Below are 18,582 nucleotides of genomic sequence, written 5' to 3'. Positions count from 1 at the left end.
ACTGACCTCCATCAGGTTGCAAATTGAATATAATTTTTTTCTGCATCTAACCCAGCCAATAGTTTTGGCCTAATACCACAGTTTGGCCACTCAGCTCTGCTCGGTTCCCATCCATTGTTTTTTTGTGCAAACAACTCCAGAGTTGTGAATTAGTTAACCACCAAAATGAGTGGAAAAAGGCCTGCTGCTGGTGGAAAGGGGAATAGGCGTGTTGGGAAGGGGAAAAAAGGTTGTGTCCGTGGGGTAGGTGTTAAAGCAACAGTAACATCTGCAGAAGAAAGACCATCTTCCAGCCAAACTAAAATGTCTACTTCTTTTAGCGGACAATGTGATAAGGTCCCTTTCTTACGGCCACGCCAATCGCTACAAATTCCAGATGAGGCACAAAAACAGCAGGTGCTTCAACGGATATCAAGTGCTCCTTTAAGTGGGCTCTCCTCCACATCAACTTCAACATCACAAATACTCCAGTCCTCAAAGGTGTCACCCCAATCGCACTTGCTTCCTCACAGCTCCCAAATCTCCAGCTGCCCGTCTGAGTATGAGGTAGAACAGATGGTTGAGTCTGCAGAGCTGTTTACTCATACTATAGCCTGGGAATCAGAGGTCGACTCCAGCGCTTCTGTGAATCCAGACGAGGAAATCATCTGCACTGATGCCCAGAATCTTTATGAGTCGGATCCAGGACCAGACGCAGAAGGTTCTGACCATAATGTAGACTCTCATTCCCAAACTGTAACTCCTGTTGGTGGAGACAATGAGGAAGACGATGATGAGACTCAAATACCTGATTGGAGCGACAACTTTAGTTTTTTGTCAGGGCAGGAACAGGTTGGCTCTGAGGACGACGGGTGTGATAACGCACAGGGTGATGATGATGAGGTTGGAGATCCCACTTACTGTCAACCCACAGTCAGCCAAGAGATGAGGTCAGCAGAGGAGGTGGAGGAAGATGCTAGTGACGACGAGGTCAGGTTGCGCCTTCCTGGACAGAGACGTAGTACTGGAAGCACGTCAACAACTGAATCCTCAAACACAACTCTGCCTCTCACCACAAGTCATGGTGGCTCTTCAGGTCGCATGGGTGCTAAGCCTTGCATAGCCTGGGCATTTTTTCAGATCGATAAAGATAACCCAACTCGTGTTATCTGTAACATTTGTCAGCAAAAGCTAAGTAGAGGCCAAAAAATACATAGTTTGAGTACTTCATGCATGAACCGGCACATGGACATGAAGCATAAGCTGCAGTGGGAAGCTCAGTGTGCTACAATGCGGCCTAGCCAGCCGGGCCAACCACCGTCTGCCATATCTTGTGCATCCGCGGCCTCTTCATCCTCTGTGACTGGGGGGACAGCAGTCACACCTGTTTTGGGGCGCAGACCTGCCACCTCTTTACCCGCAACAGCCAGCGTGATTGACAGGTCATCATTTTCTTTGGAGGTGGTAACACCAGCTGGTGTTGAGCGCTGTCCGACATCGATAGCACCACCTTTGGATCAAGGCAACCTAACATGTCCGCCTGCATCTTCCTCACAGACCGGCAGTTTGCCGGGGACACCCTTATCAACCCCGTCTAAGCACAATAGCCAGCCCTCGGTCCCTCAGATGTGGACAAGTAAAAGACCATTTCCTCCTAGCCATGAGCAAGCTAAGAGGTTGAATTGCACCATCTGCAAGCTCTTGGCTACAGAAATGCTGCCTTTCCGCCTGGTGGACACAGAGGATTTTCGAGACCTTATGTCCGTCGCAGTGCCCCAGTACCAGATGCCCAGTCGGCACTACTTCTCAAAGAAAGGTGTGCCTGCGCTCCACCAGCATGTCGCACACAACATCACCGCTTCTTTGAGAAACTCTGTGTGTGACAGGGTGCATTTCACCACAGACACTTGGACGAGTAGGCATGGACAGGGGCGTTACATGTCGCTGACTGGGCACTGGGTAACTATGGTGACAGCAGGACAAGGGGCTGCTGTCCAAGTCTTGCCGTCCCCACGAGTTGTGCGTCAATCCTCTTTATGTCAAAGTTCCTCCACTGCTTCTGCCTCCTCAACCTCCTCTCGGTCTTCCACCTGCACCCAAAGCCTGTCTGGTCATGCCACAAGCTTTCTAACTGCGCAGAAGGGATCCTGCACACCTCCTTACTATGCTGGCAGTAGGGCTCAACGTCATCAGGCGGTTTTTACTTTGAAATGTCTGGGAAATGTGAGTCACACAGCTGAGGAGCTGTGGTCAGCTCTGGAGAACCAATTTCATGAATGGTTGTCTCCACTGGACCTGAAACCAGGGAAGGCGTGTGCGACAATGCTGCAAACCTGGGTGCGGCCCTTCGCCGGGGCAATGTCACACACGTGCCTTGTATGGCTCACGTGTTGAACCTGGTTGTCCAGCAATTTTTAGCCCACTATCCCAGACTAGATGGCCTTCTGCAGAGGGCACGGTCGCTGTGTGCTCAATTCCGCCGTTCGCATCCCGCAGCTCAGCGACTTACATCTCTACAGAAGTCGTTGGGCCTGCCACTTCACCGGCTAAAATGCGATGTGCCTACCCGGTGGAATTCAACTCTGCACATGTTGCAGCGACTGTGGCAGCACCGACAAGCCCTGGTGCAATACGTTCTGACGTATAGCCTGGGCCAACGAGATCCAGAGGTGGGGCAAATCACGCTGGAGGAGTGGTCTCAGATCAGGGACCTATGCACCCTTCTGCACAGTTTTGAAATGGCGACGAAGATGTTTAGTGCTGACGATGCCATTATCAGCATGACTATTCCGGTGATTTACATGCTGGAGCACATGTTAAACAGAATTCGGAGTCAGGTGGTGGCACAAGAGGAGGTGGAGGAAGTAGAGGAGGAGGAGTTGTATGCGGAAGGGCTAACATCTGCAAGGTCCAGACGGTCGGCAGCACCAAGGCGGCAGGCATGTGAGGGTGGGGGAGATGGTTTTACCAGGGCGCATGGTAGCAGCCAAACTAGTGAGGAAGGTGCAGGAGCCCAGGAAGAAGTGGAGGACGAACTGATGGAAGACTCATCAGATGAGGGAGACCTTGATCACATTTCTGTTGTGCGAGGTTTGGGGGAGAGGACAGAGGAAGGAAGCATGATTGTTACCTCGCCACCAACACAACAGGGACTTGGTGCTCCTGGATGCGCAACACACATGAGTGCCTTCTTGCTGCACTACCTGCAACATGACCCTCGAATTGTGAGAATTAGAAATAATCCTGACTACTGGGTTGCCACACTGTTAGATCCCCGGTACAAAAGTAAATTTGCAGAAATTATTCCTGCCATAGAAAGGGATGCACGCATGCAGGAGTATCAGCAGAGACTGTTGCAGAATCTTACATGTGCTTTTCCACAAAACACCAGTGGTGCACGTAGTGAATCTCACAGTTCCAACTTGCCAACCGTGGGACCGGCAAGTGTTCAGCACTCAAACCGTAACAGAACCACAGTATCTGCTGGTAACATCAATTTTGCGGAGTCATTTCACCACTTTTTTAGCCCATCCTTTGCAAGGCCACAGGAGACAAGAAGTCTGACACATAGTCAACGCCTAGAGACGATGGTACAGGAGTATCTCCAAGTAAACATTGAAGCCATGACTGTGTCACTGGACCCTTGCTCTTTTTGGGCTTCCAATCTGGATAAATGGCCGGAGCTAGCCACTTACGCCTTGGAGATCTTGTCATGCCCCGCAGCCAGCGTTCTGTCTGAACGTGTGTTCAGCGCTGCTGGTGGTGTGCTGACAGATAAGCGCACGCGGCTCTCCACTGATAATGTAGACAGACTCACGTTCATAAAGATGAAAAAATCATGGATCCGAAACGACTTTTCTACCCCTGTGTCATCCTGGGGAGAGTAAAAGCTTGATGATTGGTTAAAATCACCCTACCAACCGTTTTAAGCTTTCAAATTACTAATCATGTTTATCTGTATCTTGGCTGGAAAATAATTTGGGCTTTGTAGCAGTGTGCAGCACTGATTCTATTAGGCCATCTATAATAAGCTCCACCAGATTTAAAATTACTAATCATGTTTATCTGTATCTTGACTGGAAAATAATTTGGGCTTTGTAGCAGTGTGCAGCACTGATCCTATTAGGCCATCTATACTAAGCTCCACCAGATTTAAAATTAATAATAATTTTTAGCTGCATCTAGCCCGGAAAATAATTTTGGGGCTCCGAGATGCGCAAGACACATAAGTGCCTTCTTGCTGCACTACCTGTCAGAATTCGAAGTAATCATGACTACTGGGTTGCCACACTCTTAGATCCCCCAAACTTTTCGATCAACCTTTTCATTTTAATAAAGACCAAAAAAATGGTCATTTTTGAAATTATAAGCATTAGCAGGTTATTAGAAACTGAAATCAAACAGTTTTCAACTCAAAACTTTATTCTAGGTGATGTTACATTTTCACATAGGACCCCTTGTTCGAAAGGAGCTCCTGAACTCTCTCGTTCATTGAATTTGTCAGGTTTTGGATGGTTTCTGCTTCAATTGTTTTGCATGAGGACAGAATACCCTCCCAGAGCTGTTGCTTAGATGTGAACTGCCTCCCGCCATCATAGACACTCCTTTTGATGATGCTCCAGAGGTTCTGAATGGGGTAGAGGTCAGGGGAGCATGGGGGTCACACCATAAGTTTGTCCCCTTTTATGCCCATATCAGCCAGAGATGCAGATGTTTTATGTGCAGCATGAGATGGTGCATTATCATGCAAAAAAATGATCTTGCTGTGAAATACACGGTTCTTCTTCTTGAACCATGGCAAGAAGTGCTGTTTGAGAAAATCCACATACATTATGGAGTTCATCTTTAGCGCCTTCAGGGATCCTAAAGAGGCCGACAATCTCTCTCCCCATGATTCCAGCCCAAAACATTACTCCACCTCCTCCTTGTTGGCGCTGTAGCCGTGTTTGCGTGGGGTGTCCATCAACCAGCCATCCTCCACTCCATCCATCTGGACCATCGAGCGCTGCACGGCACTCATCCGTGAACAAAACAGTTTTGAAATCAGTCTTCATGTAATGTTTGGCCCACTGGAGCCGTTTCTGCTTGTGTGAAGTGGATAGAGGAGGTCGACAGGATGGCGTATGCACAGCTGCAAACCTCTGAAGGACCCTGCATCTTGTTGTTCGGGGGACGTTGGAGGCACCAGCAGCTTCAAAAACTTGTCTGCTGCTATGACAAGGCTTTTTTGCCGCTGCTCTTTTAACCTGACGTAATTGCCTGTAAGAAAGAGTCCTCAATTTGCCCTTATCAGCACGCACACGTGTGTACTGTGAATCAACTACATACTTCTTGATTGCCAAGACACTTCATCCTGATCATCGCACAATGTTGATTGTAGTCATGCCTTGACCTAAACACTCCACAATTTGTTGCTTCTCAGCAGCCGACACATCCTTTTTCTTTCCCATTTTGGCAGAAAATGTAGGCTGCTTAATAATGTGAGACAGCCTTCTTAAGTAGTCTTGCCTTTCATTGGACACACCTGCCAAACTAATTAGCACAGGTGTCTGCAATTGCTTACAGTGATATAAAGAGCCCTGACACACATCACCATCAATGAGTTTAACTGACAAACAAACAAATTCTTCCCTTATCACTCCTAAACACTTTTTGCATAATAATTTGGAACACAGTGTACATGTGCTTTTCCACAAAACACCAGTGGTTCACGTAGTGAATCTTACAGTTCTAACTTGCCAACCGTGGTCTGTATGGAGTTGTTCAATAAAGGGCCCAAAATTAAGATAACATAGATGGGAGAGGTCTCTATGAATAGGAATTCCTAAGTATTTGATACCCTGTGAGGGCCAGGCAAAGGGAAAGTTGGACTGGATGGAATCCTATATGGATTTGGGGAGGGAGACATCGAGGGCCTCAGACTTCGCTGCATTGATTTTAAAATTTGACCATGTAACAAAGTGATCTATTTCAGCCATAACAGCATGGATGGATATATGTGATTGAGTGATATATACTAGGACATCATCAGCAAATAGAGAGCACTTGTACTCGGTGCCTCCCACCTCAATCCACCTAATATTTGGGTTATGGCGAATTGATGAGAGCAGGTGCTCCGTCACTAGGATGTATAAGAGAGGGGACAGAGGACATCCCTGCCTTGTCCCATTGGTGATTGTGAAAGGTGATGAAAATGTTCTGACGCACCCCCTGGGCCTTGGGACACCCGGAGCCGGACCCTTTTTGGTGGATGCTGGTGGTTGTAGTCTTCGTGGCGGCGACCCGGTTCCGTGTCTCAGGGTGGTCAAACCAGTGGCGGAACTATTTATGTGGTTTTGATGTTTAAATGTCCGACTACGCCACCCGTGGATTGCGGTCAGAGTGAACCGCCGCTGCAGGGCAGACCGCTGAGGCTGGTGTTGTGGGTGCAGCAGAGCGTAGCATAACTCCCCACGGGAGGAGTATAGCCTCAGGGCAGTGTATGCGGAGGATGGGGGTGATGGTGCAGGGCAGCAGCAGTAACGACACGGAGTCAGTGATGCAGTCCAGGGCCTTTACTCACAGTTCTTATTATCCAGACCACGTCTGCAGGTAACGGCTGCCCACGTCGTACTGTGCTCACCAGGTGAGGGGCTCAGACAACTCCCAGATAACTTTGGAGCACTTCACAGGACCCCCTTTGTGTGTCCTTTGTCTGGCCTTTCTTACCAACGCTTCTGTCCGGCTGCCTCGGGCCTCCTCTTGGTAAACTTGGCACCAGTTTCCCTGACCCTATGTGGTGCCTTCCTAGCGGGTGTAGCGAGGGGCTGCGCCACATAAAATGTCACAGCCTCCGGTTTCTAGCTGAGGGTCGTTTCCCGCCTCCACTAGTTTCAGGGACCGGTCTCCCCCTTTGGCCTGACCCCTCTACGCAGGTGGATTCGGGCGTGCGGTGGCGACTCGCCCGTCCGCAACCCTGGGATCCCTTCGTTCCTCGTTCCTGGAGCCTTCTCCGCTCCTCTTCCTTCCTTCTCCCTCTTCCAGGCCTGGGCCTGTGTTACTAGGCCCGCCTCCGGAGCAGAGCTCATGCAGAGCCCCTGCTCCCTGTCACTTCTGCTCAGACTTCTCTGCACTGAACTAATATGGTGCCCACCTTTTATACTCCCTTATCAATGCACCCAGGAACTGCTTCCTCCCTGCTCCTGCACTACAGGGTTCCCCTTCCTCAGTGTTCCCTCCCCCCACTCCCGCCAGGGTCAGTGACTGTCATGCCCATCTCAGGGGCATATTGGTCGCCCTGCCCCACGGCAATGTGGTGTAATGCATGCAGGTGTCGGGGTCCTGATCCACACTCCATCCTTACCTGAGAGTGAGATATCACACCTCTGGGTGAAGTGCAATACCTCTGTAGCAACCGAGCCCTCAGGGTGCTACAGTTCCATTTATCTTCAGCCTAGGTGACATATTGTGATACAGGGCCGTGATTTTGGCTATAAAAGGGTCCCCTAGACCCCTACCCCAAGCTTTTTAAGAGAATCATATATGGCGTGCCAGGAGACTCTATGGAATGCTTTCTCAGCATCCAACGAGAGTATCTAATTACAAATTTTTAACTGCATCTAGCCCAGGAAATACTTTGTGCCTAGTAGCAGTGTCTGCTAGTCAGCGGATTATCCCGGTTGTTAAGCAAGCTACACCACCTGTAGTTTGGACACTTAATTTTTTCAAAGGAAATGCTTCGGGACCACGGGATACTCAGTGAAGAGCATCAGGAGGCACCCCAAGGCATAGGGGCTGGGACTGGCAGTAGGATGCCTTGCGGTGGACAGCCGAGCTCGATCCTTATAAAAGCTTTTTAACTGCAGCAGCTTTAGTGGACGCTACTGGAGCTGGAATTACGCGGCTGCTGGCATGAGACTTGCCCTCCAATAGATCCTTGTAAATGGATTTAAAGTGTATTCATTCAAATTAGAGAGACAATTTAAATTAAAAAGCTTAGAGCTGCCTCCACCACAGGGGGGCTCGCTCGACCCACCAGCGGACAGGCACCAGTATTGGGAGAGGGGGGCTGGCCGTCAGGGTTCACCGCGGCTCTGGCACAAACCCGGCGACACGGAGGTGGCACGGGCAGGAGCGGACTGAACGTGTCGGCTTCTCACTTTTTGGATTTTAGAAGGGCATGACATGCCTATATCTGTGTCTCCCCCTCCTTTTACTCCTCCACCTCTTTTCTTTTCGCATGACTATATGTACTTGTCACTTTTCCATGTGTTAGTTGTGTCTTCTGAGCAGTTTGTCAGCTTTTGGACACCTTTGAAGGTGTTTTCTATGTGTTTCTATGTGTTTTTGTTTGCCTGCCATTGGTTTTAACGGTGTTCGAAGGTGTTCGACGAACAGTTCGACGAACAGTTCGGCGAACACACGGGTGTTCGACGAACTGAACCGAACTCGAACACTACGGGGGTGGCTCAACACTACACAGGACATGTCTCAAAAAATTAAGGTCTTTGTTCCTGTGTGCATTTTCAAACATTAATCTGGCTTTTTTATGTTTCTTTTGGAGTAATGTCTTCTTCCTGGCAGAGTGGTCTTTCAGCCCATGTTGATACAGTACTCGTTTCACTGTGGATATTGACACAATCTTACCAGCTTCCGTCATCATCTTCACAAGGTCTTTTGTTTTTGTCTTTGCGTTGATATGCACATGTTGGACCAAAGCACGTTCATCTCTGGGATACAGAACCTGTCTCCTTCCTGAGCGGTATGATGGATGGACATACCCATCTTGTTTGTACTTGCATATAATTGTTTGTAAAGATGAATGAGGCACCTTCAGGTATCTTGAAATTGTACCCAAGGATGAGCCAGACTTGTGCATGTCCACAAATCTTTTCCTTGGCTGATTTCTTTAGACTTTCCCATAATGCTACACAAAGAAGAAGTGTGTTTCAGGTGTGCATTAAAATACATCCACAGGTGTGTCTCTAATTAACTCAGATGTTGTCAAAAAACCTATCAGAAGCTTCAAAACACATGACATCATCATATGGGTAGTCCATAATTGTTTAAAGGCATAGTAATCTTGGTGTATGTAAACTTCTGACTTTGCAGTAAGTAATAAAAATGACTTAAAAATTCTCATTATTCTGGCATTTGGCAAATATTAAAATTATGGTAATCCTAATTTACCTTAAACGGGAAAGGTTTATTCTGATTTCATGTCAAATATTGAGAAAAACATCCATATGTGTCTTTTTATAGTGTATGTAAACTTCTGGTTTCAAACTTTGGTTCCCTTTAACAGTGATTTTTAGTGACTCCAATGTTTAGATAAAAATTCCAGCATAATCATAAGGCCAGCTTCTGAATATTGTAATGCCACATATTATAATTAACAGGACTAATCCAAGAGCTTTGCAATTAGGCCCCGATCCATTAAAACTGGCTTATTGTACGCCAGTTTTAATGAGGTGCATGCAGGAATAAGATGCGCTGAATTCATTAGGAGGAGCACACCACTTAATGAATTCAGCGCATCTTATCAGTGGCGTGTGCCTCTATATGCCCCGCCAGAACTGTGTAAGAGACACCGGCTCTATTGACTTGCGATTTTAGCCACGCCTCGTTCTGGCTCCTTCCCAGCACAGCCCATTTTGGTAAATGTGGCCGAAACTGGCATAAAAATGCCAGAAGTTGCAATATTTTTGCACAACACTGAGTTACACAAAAATTGACCATCTTTTCAAAATGTTTGTAATTGATAAAACTCACCAAATGCTGAATGTGTGAACGGGGACTTAATTTAATAATATCTTTATATACTAACCTATTAGGCAGGGAATTTATAGTATATTGCAACGCTTCTGTCCGGCTGCCTCGGGCCTCCTCTTGGTAAACTTGGCACCAGTTTCCCTGACCCTATGTGGTGCCTTCCTAGCGGGTGTAGCGAGGGGCTGCGCCACATAAAATGTCACAGCCTCCGGTTTCTAGCTGAGGGTCGTTTCCCGCCTCCACTAGTTTCAGGGACCGGTCTCCCCCTTTGGCCTGACCCCTCTACACAGGTGGATTCGGGCGTGCGGTGGCGACTCGCCCGTCCGCAACCCTGGGATCCCTTCGTTCCTCGTTCCTGGAGCCTTCTCCGCTCCTCTTCCTTCCTTCTCCCTCTTCCAGGCCTGGGCCTGTGTTACTAGGCCCGCCTCCGGAGCAGAGCTCATGCAGAGCCCCTGCTCCCTGTCACTTCTGCTCAGACTTCTCTGCACTGAACTAATATGGTGCCCACCTTTTATACTCCCTTATCAATGCACCCAGGAACTGCTTCCTCCCTGCTCCTGCACTACAGGGTTCCCCTTCCTCAGTGTTCCCTCCCCCCACTCCCGCCAGGGTCAGTGACTGTCATGCCCATCTCAGGGGCATATTGGTCGCCCTGCCCCACGGCAATGTGGTGTAATGCATGCAGGTGTCGGGGTCCTGATCCACACTCCATCCTTACCTGAGAGTGAGATATCACACCTCTGGGTGAAGTGCAATACCTCTGTAGCAACCGAGCCCTCAGGGTGCTACAGTTCCATTTATCTTCAGCCTAGGTGACATATTGTGATACAGGGCCGTGATTTTGGCTATAAAAGGGTCCCCTAGACCCCTACCCCAAGCTTTTTAAGAGAATCATATATGGCGTGCCAGGAGACTCTATGGAATGCTTTCTCAGCATCCAACGAGAGTATCTAATTACAAATTTTTAACTGCATCTAGCCCAGGAAATACTTTGTGCCTAGTAGCAGTGTCTGCTAGTCAGCGGATTATCCCGGTTGTTAAGCAAGCTACACCACCTGTAGTTTGGACACTTAATTTTTTCAAAGGAAATGCTTCGGGACCACGGGATACTCAGTGAAGAGCATCAGGAGGCACCCCAAGGCATAGGGGCTGGGACTGGCAGTAGGATGCCTTGCGGTGGACAGCCGAGCTCGATCCTTATAAAAGCTTTTTAACTGCAGCAGCTTTAGTGGACGCTACTGGAGCTGGAATTACGCGGCTGCTGGCATGAGACTTGCCCTCCAATAGATCCTTGTAAATGGATTTAAAGTGTATTCATTCAAATTAGAGAGACAATTTAAATTAAAAAGCTTAGAGCTGCCTCCACCACAGGGGGGCTCGCTCGACCCACCAGCGGACAGGCACCAGTATTGGGAGAGGGGGGCTGGCCGTCAGGGTTCACCGCGGCTCTGGCACAAACCCGGCGACACGGAGGTGGCACGGGCAGGAGCGGACTGAACGTGTCGGCTTCTCACTTTTTGGATTTTAGAAGGGCATGACATGCCTATATCTGTGTCTCCCCCTCCTTTTACTCCTCCACCTCTTTTCTTTTCGCATGACTATATGTACTTGTCACTTTTCCATGTGTTAGTTGTGTCTTCTGAGCAGTTTGTCAGCTTTTGGACACCTTTGAAGGTGTTTTCTATGTGTTTCTATGTGTTTTTGTTTGCCTGCCATTGGTTTTAACGGTGTTCGAAGGTGTTCGACGAACAGTTCGACGAACAGTTCGGCGAACACACGGGTGTTCGACGAACTGAACCGAACTCGAACACTACGGGGGTGGCTCAACACTACACAGGACATGTCTCAAAAAATTAAGGTCTTTGTTCCTGTGTGCATTTTCAAACATTAATCTGGCTTTTTTATGTTTCTTTTGGAGTAATGTCTTCTTCCTGGCAGAGTGGTCTTTCAGCCCATGTTGATACAGTACTCGTTTCACTGTGGATATTGACACAATCTTACCAGCTTCCGTCATCATCTTCACAAGGTCTTTTGTTTTTGTCTTTGCGTTGATATGCACATGTTGGACCAAAGCACGTTCATCTCTGGGATACAGAACCTGTCTCCTTCCTGAGCGGTATGATGGATGGACATACCCATCTTGTTTGTACTTGCATATAATTGTTTGTAAAGATGAATGAGGCACCTTCAGGTATCTTGAAATTGTACCCAAGGATGAGCCAGACTTGTGCATGTCCACAAATCTTTTCCTTGGCTGATTTCTTTAGACTTTCCCATAATGCTACACAAAGAAGAAGTGTGTTTCAGGTGTGCATTAAAATACATCCACAGGTGTGTCTCTAATTAACTCAGATGTTGTCAAAAAACCTATCAGAAGCTTCAAAACACATGACATCATCATATGGGTAGTCCATAATTGTTTAAAGGCATAGTAATCTTGGTGTATGTAAACTTCTGACTTTGCAGTAAGTAATAAAAATGACTTAAAAATTCTCATTATTCTGGCATTTGGCAAATATTAAAATTATGGTAATCCTAATTTACCTTAAACGGGAAAGGTTTATTCTGATTTCATGTCAAATATTGAGAAAAACATCCATATGTGTCTTTTTATAGTGTATGTAAACTTCTGGTTTCAAACTTTGGTTCCCTTTAACAGTGATTTTTAGTGACTCCAATGTTTAGATAAAAATTCCAGCATAATCATAAGGCCAGCTTCTGAATATTGTAATGCCACATATTATAATTAACAGGACTAATCCAAGAGCTTTGCAATTAGGCCCCGATCCATTAAAACTGGCTTATTGTACGCCAGTTTTAATGAGGTGCATGCAGGAATAAGATGCGCTGAATTCATTAGGAGGAGCACACCACTTAATGAATTCAGCGCATCTTATCAGTGGCGTGTGCCTCTATATGCCCCGCCAGAACTGTGTAAGAGACACCGGCTCTATTGACTTGCGATTTTAGCCACGCCTCGTTCTGGCTCCTTCCCAGCACAGCCCATTTTGGTAAATGTGGCCGAAACTGGCATAAAAATGCCAGAAGTTGCAATATTTTTGCACAACACTGAGTTACACAAAAATTGACCATCTTTTCAAAATGTTTGTAATTGATAAAACTCACCAAATGCTGAATGTGTGAACGGGGACTTAATTTAATAATATCTTTATATACTAACCTATTAGGCAGGGAATTTATAGTATATTGCAATGAATTTAATGGCAGATGGGAGGGAGTATGCCTACAGGTTCATAGATCACAGTGTTTTTTTAACTATGTTACCATGGAGATGCATAGGTCTGCATAGCAGCTGTAGACATAAAATAGATAGTTTTAATCAATTTACTTGCCAAAATATTTCTTCATTTTTCATTTTAGGTTCATTTGAGCAATAAAGCAAAATTGCTAAGGTAACAGTTTATTCGGCTATGAAATAAAACTAAAATAATAAAAAATAAAACCCTTTTTTAGCTATGTACCAAACTAAAATAGTTTAGCTGTAATCTCAATTTAATAATAATTGCTAATTGTGAGCAGTGAGCTGAAAATTGTTTTCTTTCTCTTTAGTATGCAGTAGACGGAAACCCACCTTAAAGATTTTTAAACTTTGTAGTAAGCCTCCAACTTCATTTTTCAACGTGAGGACAACCGCTGTTTTTTCTATTTCAGCAGCTGGTTCGGTTTTGCTACATTTGTTCTCATCAATTTTCACAGCATTCAATTTGTCACGCTGGAAAAAAGAACAATAATAACAATTATAATAAGCTGATTGAACAGTGACAAGCACATATTAAATAACAAGAAGACAGATCCATAATCTTCATAACACTAAAGTGTTCACATTATTTCGTGGTGGCCGGTCGGCCGGTCAGTCAGTAGTATATTACGTTCAGCTGGGTGGAAGGCATTATTAGGGTATGTTCACATGTTTAACTTGGGTTTTTCAGGCTGAATAAAAAAATGTGTGAACATCTTTAAAGCAGTTTTTGTACATGGAGCATTTTTTAAATGAATAGGAAGCTTATTATGTGTGGATTTGAAGCATGCTTTGACTTGGCTTTTGGAGCAGATTCTGCATCAAAATCCACATAAAAAAAGACATGTGAACTTACCTCCATGGCCGGTGTTAGGGCAGGAAAACTAGGCATTTGCCTAGTGCCCCCACTCCCTCAGGGACCCCAGCCAGTGGCCACTATGGGGCCTGTGAATCAGGGGGGCCCAGTGCCGGCTCCAGCCCTCCTACCACATCACGCATTTAACTGTATCAGCATCATAGTTTCCGATACAGTTGGAAGCAATGAAGCTCCCTCTCCCATCATTCCCCCTCTTAGTCTGAAGTCTGACGTAGCGGACTGTGACGGGCAGTGGAGCTGCTGAGACACGTTGCAGAGACCAGAGCAGCGGGGGAGCGAGGTGAGTATTGTATTTATTTATTTTTTAAAATCAGTGAGTACGTGGTGGCCATAGTACTGGAGGACTATGGGGCTGCATTATATTATATGTACTCTATGGAGCTGCATTATACTCTATGGGGTGGCATTATACTATGTGGAGGACTATGGGGCACATTATATTAAACAAGCAAAAAAATTAAACTGAAAGCGAAGCTGCATGGGCACCAGTCCTATATCGCATCTAAAGTATCTTTCCTTCTATTGAACAAACCAGTCAGCCGCAGCTGTCTTCAATGGTGCTTCACACAAAGTATCAGCACAACAGTTTTGTAGAATAATGAAAAAGTGGCACTCACCGCAAGCTGTCCTTTAATCCAGCATACATATCCAAAGGAGCTGTAGGCGGGGGGATGTGGGAGTGAGGAGAGACGGACGATGGCCGTTTCACACTACAACTAGCGCTCTACGGGTCCAACCTACAGTCGTTGAAGCTCTGGTTGTAGAGCAAAACGGCCATAGTCCGTCTCTCCTCACTCTCGCACACCCCCCGCCAACCGCTCCTCCAGATATGTATACTGAATTAAAGGACTGTTAAAATGCAGTTTGTGGTGAGTGCCACTTTTTCATTATTCTACAAAACTGTTGTACTAAACGAGAAAAATGCTGCTTATTCATCTAGTTATTGGATTGTTTATGCCAGAACAACAATTATTGTTCTCAGCAGCACATCGCCGGGTGAAAACTGCAGATATGCTGCTGATTATATTATACTGTATGATCTATTAGTGATTGTTCCGTCTACATCATTCTTCCTCAGCCGGTGTAAAGAGGCAGGGAAACAAGAGTCGAATGACTTTAATATTGTCGATCACGCTTGTTTAATGGCCTCAACTCAGCGCCTGTAAATACAACCGAAATGTTTCTGTGAGATGGTTCAATACGTCAGCATTTTGGGCCCCACTTTAAACTTTTTCCCAGGCCCCACTTTGTCTAAATTCAGCCCTGCATACCTCTAAAGGGGATCTTTTTGAATCATTCAATGTCATCAAGATTCAAGGATTTGACATTTACTTACACAGTGTGCCTACCTGCAGGTGGCTTTAAAGAGACAGTTTTTCGTATTCTGGATGAGAGCCAGTTTTGCATACCTTTATACATAATGCCTTGCTTCTCATGTAGGTCTCCACAAGGAAATACTATCGTCCCCAAGATATAGCTAACACAAGTGATCCTAGAAATTGCCATCACTTGCTACATTGAAAAAAATACCTTTAAAGATGATTGCAGCTTGCAATTTCATTACAAATGTTTTTAGTGAAGAGGACTCCCAAGAATGGCTGTAAACAGGTACAAGGATTCTTCGGCACAGAATATGCAGACTCAGTGGTACAGTGAACAAGTTTGTTAATTATTAACTATTTACAATTCGAGTAACCAAAAATGCAATGTCTGGCAAATGACAATTCACAAATCGTTAAATACAAACTAAATCACAAAGTTAGCGAAATAATACAACAAACGATATTTAGAAAGGAAACATTGGTCCGTAATCCGTCAAAGTCCATGTCGTAACTATAGGTATCTTTACCTAGCCTCTCAGACTGTCCTTAGTGGTCAACACAACAGGTCCTAACAAAAGTCAGCTGTTTCCCCATTATGACGCAAGTCTTGCGCTGTAGCCTGCAGGCAACTCCTTGCACTGACGACCTATTCCCGCAGCCTCTATCTCGTAAAGCGCAGCTCAAGTCCATTCCGTACCGTTATCTAAGCCTTCTAACCTTCAGTTCACTTGATCGGTGTCCCTTTAGCTAGGCCTCCTGGCCTTTAGCTCACTCGATCTGCTGCCCATTTAACTAGGCCTCCGGGCCTTCAGCTCACTCGATTAACTGTCCCTTTAACTAGGCTTCCTGGCCTTCAGCTCACTTGATCGACCACCCCTTTAACGTTGTCCTTCTGCTCTCCTGGGCAATACTCCATTTCATCAATTAGGCCTCCTGGCTTGGGCTAAAGACCTCTTCCTGCTGCTCTCTTGAGCAATACTCTGTTCCGTCAATCAGGCTAAGGACCTGGTCCTGCTGTTCTCCCCAGCAATACTCCGTTCTGTCAATTAGGCCTTCTGATATGGGCTAAGGACCTCGCCCTGCTGCTCTCCCTCATCTAAGATACGATTATAAGCCAAATCAGTTGACACTGCACATCCGACTTGATACAAGTCTGGACGATTATTTGCTCTCTGCCTTGGCCTCACGGGTTTTTATATTTTCTAACTGCATCACAGTAGATCATATGTCCCTGTGCATCTGGTCTCTTTCCTCCCCCTGTGTAATCAATCTTCTTATTTTAGTTCCTACATTATTCCGTTAGTTCCCATGTCTTTTGTGTCTGACCAGTAAATGGCAACATTCGTCTACACAAGTTCCACTGTGCATTCCTATTAGGGTTCAAATATGTAAGGAAAAAATAGGCAGCATGTGCATGAGATTTCAGAAATCTCATTCACTTTGCTGGTACTGTAATTGCTGTGATTTTTCTGCAGCACAAAACAAGTGTGGACAAGCCCTAAGAGAGTCCTTCTCTATGTATGCTAGAGAAACAGTGAACAAATATGGTTGCTGAATGCTACTTCATGAATACATTATGGATATTCACTAATATATTATGGATTGTGAAGGACCCCTAATAATATACACAAATATATATACTATTATATTAGTATTAGTATTATTAATATATATTATAAATATTCAGACAGTGACCGAATCTTTCTGATTTGGGCTTTGCATGTAGTGTCAGACTGGAACGCCATGGGCCCACCAGTAACCAACTCTAGGGCCCCACTTTTCAGCTACATGCAAATGTTACATTATCCTCAATCACACACTTATATAACAATGGACTGGGTAGATTGTTAAATTAATAAGATGCTGCCTTTGTCTGTACATAGTGATTCAAGTATATAGTGCCAAGTACTGCTCGTATAAGAGGGTGGTAGCCCACTCTTGCACGGGGGCCCACTGGAGGATTCTCCTGTTCTCCTGTGGGCCAGTCCAAGCTTGTTAGCATGCCACTATTTTTTACTTAAAATGAAACAACTGAGATACAAATGAAGTGTAGACTTTCAGGTTTAATTAAAGGGATTGAACAAAAATATCCTGTGAAACATTTAGGAATTGCAACCATTTTTCTACAAAGACTCCTCATTTTAGGATCTCAAAAGTAATTGGACAAATTAACTTTATCATAAATAAAATGTTCAGTTTTAATACTTTGTAGAGAATCCTGTGCAAGCAATGACTGCGTGAAGTCTGGAAGCCATGGATGGCACCAAATGCTGGGTCCCTCCTTTGTGATGCTTTGCCAGGCCTTTACTGCAGCAGACTTCAGTTGTTGCTTGTTTGTGAGTCTTTCTGCCTTAAGTTTTGTCTTAAGCATGTGAAATGCATGCTCGATGGGGTTGTGATCTGGTGATTTAATCAGCCATTGCAGAATATTCAACTTACAGTGGGGGAAATAAGTATTTGATCCCTTGCTGTTTTTGTAAGTTTGCCCACTGACAAAGACATGAACAGTCTATAATTTTAAGGGTAGGTTAATTTTAACATTGAGAGATAGAATATCCCAAAAAAAAATCAAGAAAATCACATTGTATAAATTAGATAATTTTTTTTGCATTTTGCAGTGAGAAATAAGTATTTGATCCCCTACAAACCATTATGAGTTCTGCCTCCTACAGAACAGTTAGATGCTCCTAATCAATGCATTAAAGACAGCTATCTTACATAGTCACCTGTATAAAAGACTCCTGTCCACAGACTCAATTAATCAGTCAGACTCTAACCTCTACAACATGGGCAAGACCAAAGAGCTTTCTAAGGATGTCAGGGACAAGATTATAGACCTGCACAATGCTGGAATGGGCTACAAAACCATATGAAAGGCGCTTGGTGAGAAGGAGACAACTGTTGGTGCAATAGTAAAAAAATGGAAGAAATACAAAATGACTGTCAATTGACATCGATCTGGGGCACCATGCAAAATCTCACCTCGTGGGGTATCCTTGATCATGAGGAAGGTTAGAGATCAGCCTAAAACTACATGGGGGGGAACTTGTTAATGATCTCAAGGCAGCTGGGACCACAGTCACCAAAAAAAACATTGGTAACATATTACGCCTTAAAGATTTAAAATCCTGCAGTGCCCGCAAGGTCCCCCTGCTCAAGCAAATAACAATGGAATTCCACCTGATGAAGGCAGCAGACCACTGCAGAAACGCGTCGTGGGCATAAGAGTGTCTAAATAAAGTGGTTCGTTTCTTTTAAGTAATCTGTCCCAGGTGCTTAATTCAGTGTCCGAATTGACCACAATACTTTGCACATTGTCTTATCTTTCCCACTGGGAATTGTAGCTCGGAGCTGCAGGGAACTGGATGCACTTTCAGCAACTAGGACCTGCGATG

The 18,582-nt window shown here is 45.4% G+C and overlaps 1 protein-coding gene across 1 annotated transcript in view; it reads right to left on the bottom strand.

The window, feature by feature from the left end:
* The window catches only part of TPH2 (tryptophan hydroxylase 2), a 552,487-nt gene that overhangs the window by 520,829 nt on the left and 13,076 nt on the right, over positions 1-18,582 (bottom strand). Inside the window, exon 2 of the mRNA XM_073651797.1 lies at positions 13,322-13,462. Coding sequence (XP_073507898.1) covers positions 13,322-13,462 — 141 coding nt within the window. The remainder of the gene's footprint in view (positions 1-13,321; positions 13,463-18,582) is intronic.

Source organism: Phyllobates terribilis, unplaced genomic scaffold (assembly GCF_046119375.1).
Source record: "Phyllobates terribilis strain yellow unplaced genomic scaffold, ASM4611937v1 Scaffold_11__3_contigs__length_659146591, whole genome shotgun sequence".
Taxonomy (NCBI): Eukaryota; Metazoa; Chordata; class Amphibia; order Anura; family Dendrobatidae; genus Phyllobates; species Phyllobates terribilis.
This window is presented reverse-complemented; position numbering and strand designations above follow the sequence as displayed.